Below are 12,160 nucleotides of genomic sequence, written 5' to 3'. Positions count from 1 at the left end.
GTCATTAGGTTTGATCCCCAGTTATTCTTCCTCCCCCATGTCCGGTCCCTGACCAGCACTGCTTTCTTGCACCTCTGCCACATTGCCCATCTCCGACAATACCTCACCCCAAAAGCTGCCAAAACCCTTGTCCATGCCTTTGTCACCTCTCGGCGAGTCGATTCTAACGCCCTCCTCGCCAGTCTCCCCTCCTCCAAAATTCAGCTTGTGTAAAATTTCGCCGCCCGCATTCTCACCCGCACCAAACTCCGTATTCCAATTACTCCAGTCCTGGCCAAACCCCACTGGCTCCTGTCACAGAGCGGATCCACTTCAAGATCCTCACTATAGTGTTTAATTCCTTCCATTCCTTGCCCCCCCCCCCCCCCCCACCCCATCTCTCTAACCTCTCTCCCCACAGCAGTATCCGCTGCCTCTGCTCTACTGGGTCCAGTCTCCTCCGTGTCCCCCGAATCCTTCGCTCCACCATCGGTGGCCGTCCCTTCAGCCATTACGCCCCAAAACTGTGGAACTCCCTCCCTCAACCCTGTCGCCTTGCCCCTCCTTCCCCATATTCAAGTCGCACCTGAAGACTTTTTGACCGTGCCTATGGTCACCTTCCCCTCCCCCTGGCTCAGCCTTGGGCTCCACCATTGTTAAGCTCTGAGATGCCACCAAGCGTGGAGGGCACTATATAAGTGCAAGTTGTTGTTGTTGTAATGACTTATGTGCCCTAATTCTCAATGTTTTCCATTTAGAATAGGTTGCTGTCCACTATTCTTATATCCAAAGCTTATTATCTTGCTTCACTGAATTCCATGTATCTTGGATCTGTTGACTTGATAAATCTGACTATGTTCTTTGCAATCAAAGTGGAGATCAATTTCATTTGGTAAATATGGATATTGACCCATATGCCTGCAGATGATAACAGGGGAGAGCTTGAGTACACCATAGTCACCATGGGATGAGAATCCATTGGAGATTATAGAGAAGTTGGGACTGGCAGTAGATAGTAGGGCACCCACACCACCACTTACTATTTAGTCACCAGTAACTGCATCCCGTTTGCTGTTTGATGCTGTCCACCAAAACACCTTTGCAAAAATCCAGAAAGATTACAGAAACAATTATTCAACAGTCTATGTAAAGCCAATGGCAATTTCAATGCGTAATAAGTAATGTGTGGCAAATATTAATAAAGGTCATGCACTTCTAATGATTAAATTAGTTCCATGTTCTCAACAAAACAAGTTCTAACTGGCAAAAGATCATTTCAACAGTTGTTCATGAGATACGATTGACAATGTAAGAAATTATTTTATCTCCTGAATCATTTTCTGGTGAGTAAACAGATCAGTGTTGCATCATTCTGTATTAGTAAAACACAGCTGTACTGTGGCCCTGCACTGATTGCAAGTTCAAACCTTGATATTTGTACATATAAAATGACTCCAAGGTGAATGGGAGCCAAAAACATTCTGATCAGCCTTGTGATATCTACTATTTGCAAATGTTACTTTCACATGTTTTGTTTCTCAACTTTTCTCTAAAAATTGATTCTCTTCTGCAGGCATTTGTACAGTACATGGTCACAGGTGCCCTTCAGCAAAAAACAATTTTCATTTATGTAGCATCTTTCACTTCAGGAAGATGTCTCAAACCACTTCTCAAAGCTGTGTTTGGTTAGCCAAGTGTCTGACACACGTGGAAACTGATCACCATTTTTAAGAGTATCCAAACCAAACAGTATTCCCTACATCCCACCCACACATGAAATGAATGCTTGTTGCATTATTGGAATGCCATAATCACTCTCCCTGGTGGGATGGATTCCACTTACCTAACTCTGGAAGTTATTAGGCATGGGTTGGCAAGAGCCAAAGCTTAGCATCTAGAGTATGTGTTGGGGGTAACTGCTGGAATCTAACCAGCTAAAACTGTAGATAATTATTTGTGGAGGACAAGTTTGTAGGGTTATGGGGAGAGAGAGTAGGATTGATTTGGATAGCTCTTTTCAAAGAGCCGGCACAGACATGATGGACCGAATGGTCTCCTTTTGTGCTCTGAACTGCCTAGCTTACCATTGAGAGCATTGTCTGGCAAGTTTTCCCTTGCTTGTCCAGTTATGACAACCCTAGCCGTTAGGGCTTTGGGTTGCAGGATTAATGGGAGCTGAGTGTGAGGATTCCCTGCCCCCAATAACCAATTTGCCCTGCCGATGTGCCAGGATGACTGGCCTGTCACCATTAGTGCCCTGGGGTACTGCACAACTGCCTGCCTCAGGAACTGGACTAAAGACCACCAGAAAGGTATGGCTCTGATATTCCGTTGCCAAACATGTCGCCTTGGAGGTAGTTCAGCTCCAAGGAGACCCCACTCACCTGCCCCAAAGGAGGATAATCACGAACTGGCCATTTGATATAACAAGTATGGATTTGAACCTCTCTAGGTGGGTACCAGGAACTCCCTGTGAGCCTCCTGGTGGGAAACACAGCTCAGCATGAAATGCACAATGGAGTTGAGTCATAGGTCAGCCGTGATATAAAATGGCTGAACAGGCTTGAGTGGCTGAATGGCCTACTCCTGTTCCTTTGTTTCCTTATTACACTGTGATCTTTTGTTACAGTTATTAAATCTGAGTTAATTGTAATGATCTGGTGTTTCATATCATAAGTGAAGATAAGATTACAAATGTACATTGCAGATGGTTTAAAAAAAATTACAAACATTATACATTATGATAAAAGACCGGTGAATTTATTTTGAGGGGGAAGGAGCATTTATTTTTGAAAACATGAAATTGTTTTTAAAGTTGTGCTTTTTTGATGTCTTCTGGCAGAACACGGCCCTTCTTTCTCGCCTTATCCTTTTTCCTCTCTATCTTGGCCAGTTTCTTTTTCTTTAGGTTTCTCTGCCTCTTGTTCTGACGATGTTGCATCTTCTCCACCACTTGCTCAGTTCGTTTCTCCCAATTCTTCTGGCGCTGGGCCTTCAGCTTCTCCTTTCTTTTTAATGCGATTTTCAACATTTCTTCATTGTCTTTGATCTTCACACCCTCAGCTCTGTAAAGAGCATTAGTCCATTTCATTTTTGTCTCAATTTCCTTTGCTTTATCTTCATCTTTGCTCTTCAGTTCTTCTATCTTACTCTTCCGAGCTTCTAGCCTGGACAACAGCTGTTTGTAGTTTTTACCAGTCAAGGGTGTGACACCACCTTTAATCTTTCCTTTTTTCTCTTTTTTCTTCAGTATTTTATTATTGACTACTTGAGATGATACTTCAATTTTATTGAAGATTATTTGCTCCTCCACTTTCCTGCACTCCTGCGTTGTCTCTCCTTTTTGAGTGTCTGATGCCACACACTCTTCCTGAGGCAATGTCTCCTGTTCTTTCTTTATCCGCAATTCTTTTCGTTTTCGTTTTTTTCTTTCCCGTTCCTGTTTTCTACGCAGACGTAACTTCTTTAATTCTTCAGATGACAAGCCTCTCTGGTTGACCTATTCAAAAAAAGTATATATTCTATGTTGATTTTTTTCAAAAAAGGCAAGATGCAATACGACTAACGCAGCGACTGGAAAGAAGACATTGCTTTGCTTCTCACAGAAACATAATTTTTTGAATTCACCTGTCCACGGGATTCTTCAATTTTGTCATGCAATCTCTGGCGAAGAAGATTTACCGCTGAGAAGGAGCCCAATTCTGTTTTGCTAACTGTGAGAGAAAAGAAGAGGTCAACTGTCGCAATAATAATGCTACAGTCGTAGCTCAGTCTTAACCTCATAAATACAAAGTCACTTATTTTACTGTAAAGCCTGTGAGCATTTTGAGATGTTTCAACCACATAATAAGCTATATCAATTGAAAGATTTTTTTATTATTAAGCCATTGTAGTGACATAAAATAATACACTATAAATTGTCCCAGTTACATGAATGAAGTTTTCAATTTTTTTAACTGCACTATTTACACAAGTTGCAAATGACAATTCATTTTATACCTTACTAACACTGAGCTCTAAAAATACATGTATTATTTCCAGATAATAAGTAAAATTAGTCAGTTCTGCAATAAATAACTGCAGAATAGAAAGGATATATGACCAACTCAGCATCTCTCCACAACAACAAAATTACATTGTATAGCGCCTTTCACATCGGGAGGACGTCCTAAGGTGCTGGACAATTAGTGTTTTGGACCTGAGCTGGGGATCAGGATCGGGGAGAGTGGGGTGTGGGGGGAAGGAGGGCACAGTCTACAAATAGGTTTTGCTCATTAATAACATTTCAGGGTCCGTCTTTAAATCTCATTTATACAAAAATAATCTGTTTGAAATTTGCTGTATATTTTCTTGGATTTCTTTTTCAATTAACTTTTGAGAAAAGTAAATTCCTTCTAAATTTTCAGGTGTTATTAATTCACATTTCCAGGAGTGGAATCCACTTCTACAACACTGTCACTATCAACAGGCAAGAGAAGACGAGAAAGCAAGAGCACTCAATTGAAGTACTTAACTTGTGAAATAAATATAAACATCTCAAGTGGATTTTAACATGCATGTTTCACCTTTAATTTTCTCACCTCTGAAATTTTGATTTTCTTTTATTCCCACCTGAGCAGGTTTAGACAGATCGACTCTCACTGCCTGAAAACCTCTCTGTTCCTTCAGAGGCTGCTTCTTTCTTTTTTTCTTTTTAAGTTGATGACTCTCCTCAGTGCCCATCTTTCTGGAAACTTGTAATTTTAAAGAAATTACATAAAAAAAATTTTGGGGGGCGTTCACACACCAACACAGGGTCAAAGCGATGATTTCTGATTAGTAATCAGCAGCCACTTTAAGGTATAACTTCAGGTAATTCCTCTGGTTGTGAGCTTTTTAAACAATTTATATTTAACTGGAAACAATCTATGCTAATTTCACAAATATTTGAGTGTTTTTTTTAAGGTGGACGTAAAACTGCAAATGGCTTCCAAGGCACTGGATAGTCAGAAAACATACATAAATTTGAGACATTTAAAAAATACAGGTGATATATCAAATGTAAATAATTTTACATATTTATAATGTTCAAATATTTTAAAAAATCCTGAAGATAGCATTTCTAGAAAGATATTATACAGTTCTGTAACATGAACTTCAACACAAACCAAATCTCATGTATTAATACTTTCGGCCAATCTCTATATCTTCTTTACTGTAACATCACTGTCCAAATTCACTGAAATCTAATATCCAGAACCAGTTTCACCAGAAACTCAGTCAATCCTCTGGGAAATAGGGTTCTGCAACAATGTTTACCCAAGTTTTCGCTGGTGTGGCTCCTGGCGCTGAGCGGCGCACACTTTGCTTCCCAGACGCTGTAGGTACTTGTCTTTAGCGGCGAGACTCAGGTCCGCCATTGTGTCAGCGATAACCAACTCTCAGAGGCTTCAAACAGGAAACGGGACGATGTTCACAGGACACAGGCGGCGGCCCGGGGTCGGGGGGTGCGGCGGCCCGGGGGTCCGGGGGGGTGCGGCGGCCCGGGGTCGGGGGGTGCGGCGGGTCGGGGTCGGGGGTCGCGCTCGGCTTCTCGGCTGCAGTTGCACGTGGGCCTTTCGGCGCTGACTGATGACGTACACTGCACATACGCGAACCGGGCCGTGAGGGCCAGTGTTCTGGCAACTGGTACAGGCACTCTGCTGATCCAGTGTTGGTGTGAAGGAAATGTGAGCCTGAATCACACAGCAATTCACGGTAAGATTGTCATATCCACATGTGTAAACCTCAAAGTATACAACAGTCTGTCAAGCCTGACTCAGTTAGCAGCACTCATGCCTCTGAGCCAGAAGGTTGTGGGTTTGAGCCCCACATTGGGACTTGAACTCACATAGTTTAAGCTGGCACTCCAATGTAATGCTGTGGTGGTGTTGCATTGTCGGAGGTGCTGTCCTTTGAATGAGACATTAAAGTGAGGTCCCGTTTAGATGGATGTTAAAGGTGCTATGGCACTATTTGAGAAGAGATTTCTCCCAGTATCTTGGCCAAAAATACCCCAAATAAGATTGGTCATTCAAATCATGGCTGTTTGCAGATCATTGTTTGTGCAATTGGCTGTTATGTTTGTCTACAAATACACAATCACTCTACTTCATAGTAAATTCTGTGAAGAGTTTTGGGACATCCTCCCAACATGAAAGGCACTATACAAAATGCAAGGATGCAGATTATTATTATTATTAATAATGTACCTTTTTTCCTGTTAGAGTCTTTTTCACAATTGGCATTAAATCATTTGTTAAAAATGTTGCATTAACATCCAAAAAGGCAATGCCTTGTGGTTCAAACAGATGGACATCAATCTGGAGAGGTTGAAATGTGATGGAATGTAATTAGTGTTAACATGTTTGTTAAACATTTGAAAATAGGCACAGAGGAAATAAAATATTTTTTACAATTATAGAAATTCATAGCACAGAAGCAGGCCTTTGGCCGATCAATTCTGCACCCAGTCTGAGAGGAAGCTGTTCTTTCACTCCCTCTGCTCTTGCCATGTTGCCATAGGCCTTCAAGCCGCTAACATTCATATACATGTTGACTTCCCTCTGAAACCCAGAACACACTCTGCCTCTAGCATTCCACATCCCAACTATTCTGAGTGAAAAAAATCTCCTAAACTTTATTGTCTTATAACTGTGGCCCCTACTCACTGACAAACCTACCAATGACAATAGCTTCCCATTACTTAGCATCAAAACCCCTCAGAATGATATACATTTCTATCAGGTAGCCTCACAATCTTCTTTACGCCAATGAAAAACAGACCCAACTAATTCACCCTCTTTAGAACTAATGCCCCTCATCCCTGGGATTGTGGCATCCTGTGGCTCAGTGGTTAGAGCATTCGCTTTGCAAGCGAGACACCTGAGTTCAATTCCAGGCAGAGGAAAATCTTGGGCAAGTTTCCTGACTCCACACACCTAATAATAATCCCTCCAAAAACAAAAACAATAATAAATTGGTTATTTTCAATCCACGACTGTTTGTGGGATGCTGCTGTGTGCAATTGGCTGCAGTGTTTCACCCACAAATATACAGTCAATTCACTTTACAGTCTATTCTGTGAAGCGCTTTGAGACATCTAGAAGACGTGATAAGGCACTATATCAAATGCAAGGATTATTATTATTCCTTTACATTTGTACTCTATGTCCCTATGTATAAACCCTGAATAATATTAGCTTTTTCACAACCATTTCCACAAGCGCTGCACATTTCAAGGACATGTTGTTGATATTGTTGTTGTTGTGTAGGTGCACTTCATGAGGAGTCAGTGGGCCCTGGTTGGACAAGTGCCACAGTGGCTAGCTCCCATCCCTGCTACATACCTGGAAATGCTGGACAAGCTGTTCAGGCTTTACTCTGATCACCATCTCGTATTTCCCCAGTTTACGCTTGAGTAATTCTTCATAAACCAGCTCAAATGTTACTTTTTTAGCTGCTGCGATATTTACTGAAACTTTAAACTTTTCCATTTTCCTTCCAGTTACTCTTTGGACACGAAGAATATAAAACAGATTTTTTAAAATGTAAAATAGCCCCCGTCTGTAATTAACTAACCTAAATCATTCATGAAAAATGTGAAGCATATATCTTAAACCATACACAGGTTAAAATGTTGCTTTACTAAAAAAAGCTTTTACTTGAGAATAAATGCTTTAGGAAGCTCGAATGTCTTTGGAACATTCAATGAACATTCAATGGCAGTTAAATGATTAATTCATCAAAAATTGATACAAACAACTCCCATATAAATAGTTTTCTGAGAGAATTCCTATCAAGACAGAATTAGACATTTGTAGTGGTGAGTTAACATGCAAGACTACACTGAGATCGCTTTATCCAAAAAGTCAGTTTTGTCCATTAAAATGAGATGTCACACCTTCTCCCATGTAATCAAATTGTTCAGACATACATTAATATTGTGGGAAAGATTCTATAACTGGTAAATATCTGGAGAGAAGTACATTCTGGGAATCAGTGACCTGATTTAGGTTGTGTCCCATCCCTTCATGAGGCTTGTCTTTGTGGGGAAAGGAGGCAAAATGACTGAGGAAGATTGAAAAGAAGCCCTTTGATCCTTACTTCACAAGACCTGCTGTCTGCCCTCGTGCGACTGCTTGCTGGTACTGCTGCTTAGCCACTTCTTTCTCCTTCACAACTCCAACGTAAACCACCCCATCTATAATCCTAGCATTAGAACACAGAATTAGTATACAGTATCCCCGATTCATTGTTCTCAGCCCCAGTCTGTCTCTTTGCTGGTTCATCTCTCATTTCCTCCTTTATCGTCCAGCGCCTTGGGACATCCTCCCAACGTGAAATGTGCTACAAATGGCATTTTGTATTATCCTCAAAGGAAACTTTGAACCAAACAAAAAATCTGAGTTGGTCCAATCAGGACGACTTTCACATTTGTCAGCAGAATGTGGATTAAATGGCCTGAAGGCAGTTTAGAGGATGATCCCAAGTGTTGGAGGAATGAGCAGCAATTAGATAAGATGGGGCTCTTCAAGCTTGAGAATCGCTGACTCAGCGAGGACCCTATAGACAAATCAATCGATCAGTACTAGGCGGTGTTCTGCATTTGCTTAATAAAGCAATAGTCATGAGCAATATTTACCTCAGGCTTAACATTAAGTTTTATATATTTATTTCCAGTGGCATGAAATCTGATTTGACTCAATAAGACCCAGTTCTACAGCTCCAGCCTCTTCACTCGTTGATCATGTGAGACAGCGCCACCTCGTGGTTGGACACCGCTGTTAGTGGTCAAGAAAATACTGTACAATGTTAAATGGGATTGAAAAAGTAAACTCAGAATACTTTAGAATGCATCGAAACAGTAGGACAAGAAGTCACAGGTTTAAAGTTGTAAAGCAATTTCTGGTCAGATACCAGGAAGTTTTTCTTTACTCAGAGGTTAATTAACAACTGGAACAGGCTGCCAACAAGAGCGGTTGAGGCCAGGACACTGGACTCATTTAAGCAACAACTTGCATTAATATAGCCTGTCAAGTGGGGTAGTGTCCCGGAGTGCTTCCAAGGCAGCTTGATGCTGTTATGAGAGGATTGAAGGTTATGGCTGAGATCAGATGAGCCGTAGGATGTTTTTCGTTCAAACCAATCTTGTGATTAGTCAGGGAGTTTGTCACAAAGTTCACTGTTCTATTTACACACAAATTATCTCAAGTAACAGAGCAAATACACACATGCTGAAGTTGGCAATGAAGGCTGTTTTGGGCAGCTGTACATCAAACAAAGCTTCTTTGGACTCATTCGCTCGGTTCACTACCCGACTGGTCACCACATTGCGAGCGAATCGAGATGTAATTTTGCAATCAACCTTAAAACTGTAAATTTCAAGCTCCTTCACTTGCTGAAAAATAAAGATAATATGAACACTAATGTATGCCAGTATTCGCCAAAAAATCATTCACTATATTCAACAGTAAATCCTGCAAAGCACTTTGAAACATTTCATCGATGTGATAAGGTGCTATATCGGATGCAAGGATTATGTTTTTATGTGCAAGAAATTATATTTAACACTTAATAATGTCCAGAGAAGTCCGATGTAAATACATATAGTAAATTGATATTAAGTGGGGGTTATTTTCAGTTCCAGTACAGACTGAACAAACACAGAGACATTCTGCTTATTGTTGAAATTAGAAATATCCAAACTGAACAGTTACATCATCAAAATTGCAACGTTTTTTCGAATCTGTGGCACAACTTAGGTTAAAGTCAGTTACACTACACAGAACCATTACAGAGCAGCAATATCAGGAATTAGACCTACTTTAGTGGGGTGCCCATCGACGCTTCTTTTCTATTTCCAACAAGGGAAAAAGAACATCAGTTATTCATACAGTTATTCATAATGTTGATAAGATTGTGCTGTATAATTAGACAGTGCACAAAATAAATCAATTTCTAACAAAGACCTGACTGATGGACTTCAGGTTCGCATTGGTAACTGTACTGCAATGGGCAGATACAGGCAGCAGAGCTCAATAATCCAACTCATTAATAAAAAAGAGGTAAACAGGTGCCTGTAGAACTGGACGCCAGCAAGAGGAGGGAAGGACCAGGAGCAGAGACATATGTTATTTGGGGGAAAAATTAGAAAAAGTTGAATTGGACATACAATTTTAGGAAATGATTCCCCTGAATGAGGGGCTGTGATAATGAGGAGATCGGAGAATTTGGGTCTGTTTAATTGGAGCAGAGAAGGTTGAGTGGGGATCTGATGGAGGTAAATACAATGATGAGTGGTAAATAGAGAGAAGCTGTTTCCACTGGTGGGGAATTTGGTGATATGGGACACAGATATAAGATAGACACAAAAAGAGTGAAAAGAGTGTTTAGGAGAACCTTTTTCACTTGTAGAATCCCCCGCCAAGGAAAGTGGCAGAGGGAGTATTGAGGGGATGTAGAAAGGTACATGAAAGATAGCAACTTGAAGGGGAGCCAATGCAGTGTGTCTGAATGGACAGCTCACTCTGGGAATCTGTGCCAAACACCTCCTTCTTGGCTGCATTTCTATGATTTTTTTGAGACATCTTGAAGACATTAAAAGTGCTATATCAAATGCAAGGATTATTATTATTATTATTTTTAAAACAGCAAGAAAATAGCAGTGAATGTAGACTGAAGGCTTGTCATTTCAGGTACTATTTTCTAGGTCACATTCTGCAGCACATGAGCCCAATGGTCAGTACCCAGCTCAGAGAACGTATCAAGTTCAAAATAAAGAAGCAATATAACTGTAGTTCAGGCTTCAATCACCTGTCTGTTTCTTATTGAAGACTGAAGGAAACTGGAACATTTATCAGTTAGGCAACAGAGTAAGAAATATCTTAAGATATACAAACAAAACTGATGAATCATCAAGGCAGAAATCCCTGCAGTTTAGCCCAAAACACGCAATCTAATTCCTAATAGAAAAACAGCAGAGATGTGATAAATTTGTACACTTTAACTTTTCAATTTGTACTTAATTATCTTTCGGACTAATTATCTAACTCAAAATATCTTCAGATAAATTTGGCTAGTATCTTTAACGTCCTTCTCCATGGGCTCTGGGCATTTGCTGAATGGACTGTGGATTTACTCTGCTCAAATTGAAAAATAAGTTTAAAAGATAATTTAGTTAATTGAAAAATCACTAAAAAATTGGAAATGAATAGCGCTTTACCTTTTGGTGCTTTAAATCTGCTATGATGAAATCAGCAGATATTAAGGCTGGAATAGAAGTCAGCAAAACCCAGGGCAGAATTGCTTTCATGGTGGGAACTGTGAGGCTGTGAAGTTCTGCTTCAGGAACCAGTTTATAATCCAGCACTGTTGAGTAATAGTTCTAGTTTCGCAAAATATTGATCTAACCATTGATCCACGGTTTCAGCAAATTTTAAAACAAGTAATGCTGCTGGTCAGGAGTTGCTCAGACAAAGGGGTCGCATTGCTTGTAAAATAGTTAATATTTGTATCAATAAATCAATGAATGTTTTGACAACAATTTTATATGGTTCTGGATTTGATAACATAAAGCTACTTTTCTGTCTGTCATGATTGTGCATTAATTTAGGGAGAGTCTCTCTCTGGTAGTCTGTTCAAATTGGGGAGAGGTGAACATGCTGCAGCTCTTTGCAGCTATTAATCCTCCTATCCCTCTGGCCTTCTACCTGCAGCAACCCTGAAGCAGCCGTCAAGCTGCTCCATGATCGCCTCTCCTCCATCTTGAACTCCCTCGTCCCCCTGAAATCCAGGACTGTCTCCAAACCCACCTGAACCCCCTGGTACAACAGCCATCTCCGCTCCCTAAAATCCCAAACCTGGTTGCTTGAGTGCAGGTGGCAGAAATCCAGCCTAACGGTTCACCACCAGCTGTGGCTCGAGCATCTTCACACCTACCACTGCTCCCTGTCACAAGCAAAAACTGCGCACGACTCAAACATCATACTGGAGGTCAACAGTAACTCCCCAGTCCTATTCTCCAACCCCTACCACCTCCTCCGTGCGCTCCCTCAATCATCACATCTAACACCAAGCGCGAAGAGGTCATGGGCTTCCTTACCTCTAATGTTGTCAACATCCACCTGGCAGCTTCATCCCTCTGTCCTGTGTCACCAACCAC

General features: G+C 40.9%; 2 protein-coding genes across 2 annotated transcripts; both read right to left on the bottom strand.

Moving 5' to 3' along the window:
* Positions 1-2,717: 2,717 nt before the first annotated feature.
* LOC121849984 (surfeit locus protein 6 homolog) lies at positions 2,718-5,457 on the bottom strand. Its single transcript, XM_042339771.1, has 4 exons — positions 5,279-5,457; positions 4,560-4,712; positions 3,607-3,692; positions 2,718-3,478 (listed from the first exon to the last, which is right to left on the bottom strand). The coding sequence occupies exons 1-4, from the start codon at positions 5,376-5,378 to the stop codon at positions 2,789-2,791; spliced, it is 1,029 nt and encodes a 342-aa protein (XP_042195705.1). The 5' UTR covers positions 5,379-5,457; the 3' UTR covers positions 2,718-2,788.
* LOC121849978 (inter-alpha-trypsin inhibitor heavy chain H3-like) lies at positions 5,409-11,345 on the bottom strand. The gene is made up of 7 exons (XM_042339674.1): positions 11,222-11,345; positions 9,824-9,853; positions 9,231-9,397; positions 8,104-8,208; positions 7,347-7,509; positions 6,210-6,320; positions 5,409-5,693 (listed from the first exon to the last, which is right to left on the bottom strand). The coding sequence occupies exons 1-7, from the start codon at positions 11,309-11,311 to the stop codon at positions 5,409-5,411; spliced, it is 951 nt and encodes a 316-aa protein (XP_042195608.1). The 5' UTR covers positions 11,312-11,345.
* Positions 11,346-12,160: the final 815 nt, after the last annotated feature.

This window comes from Callorhinchus milii, unplaced genomic scaffold, assembly GCF_018977255.1.
Source record: "Callorhinchus milii isolate IMCB2004 unplaced genomic scaffold, IMCB_Cmil_1.0 Scaffold12, whole genome shotgun sequence".
Classification (NCBI taxonomy): Eukaryota; Metazoa; Chordata; class Chondrichthyes; order Chimaeriformes; family Callorhinchidae; genus Callorhinchus; species Callorhinchus milii.
The sequence above is the reverse complement of the archived record's forward strand: the minus strand, read 5'-3'. Positions and strand labels throughout refer to the sequence as shown.

Excerpts from the sequence above, each read along its gene's own strand:
- LOC121849984 (XM_042339771.1), bottom strand. The coding sequence starts at position 5,378 with ATGGCGGACCTGAGTCTCGCCGCTAAAGACAAGTACCTACAGCGTCTG. Across the intron at positions 4,713-5,278 it reads GCCACACCAGCGAAAACTTG|TTTCCAGAAAGATGGGCACT; the intron begins GGTAAACATTGT and ends TAAAATTACAAG. Across the intron at positions 3,693-4,559 it reads AGAAAATCAAAATTTCAGAG|TTAGCAAAACAGAATTGGGC; the intron begins GTGAGAAAATTA and ends TTTCTCTCACAG.
- LOC121849978 (XM_042339674.1), bottom strand. The coding sequence starts at position 11,311 with ATGAAAGCAATTCTGCCCTGGGTTTTGCTGACTTCTATTCCAGCCTTA. Across the intron at positions 9,854-11,221 it reads CAGATTTAAAGCACCAAAAG|AAAAGAAGCGTCGATGGGCA; the intron begins GTAAAGCGCTAT and ends TGTTGGAAATAG. Across the intron at positions 8,209-9,230 it reads TTCATTGCCAACTTCAGCAT|GATTATAGATGGGGTGGTTT; the intron begins GTGTGTATTTGC and ends TTCTAATGCTAG.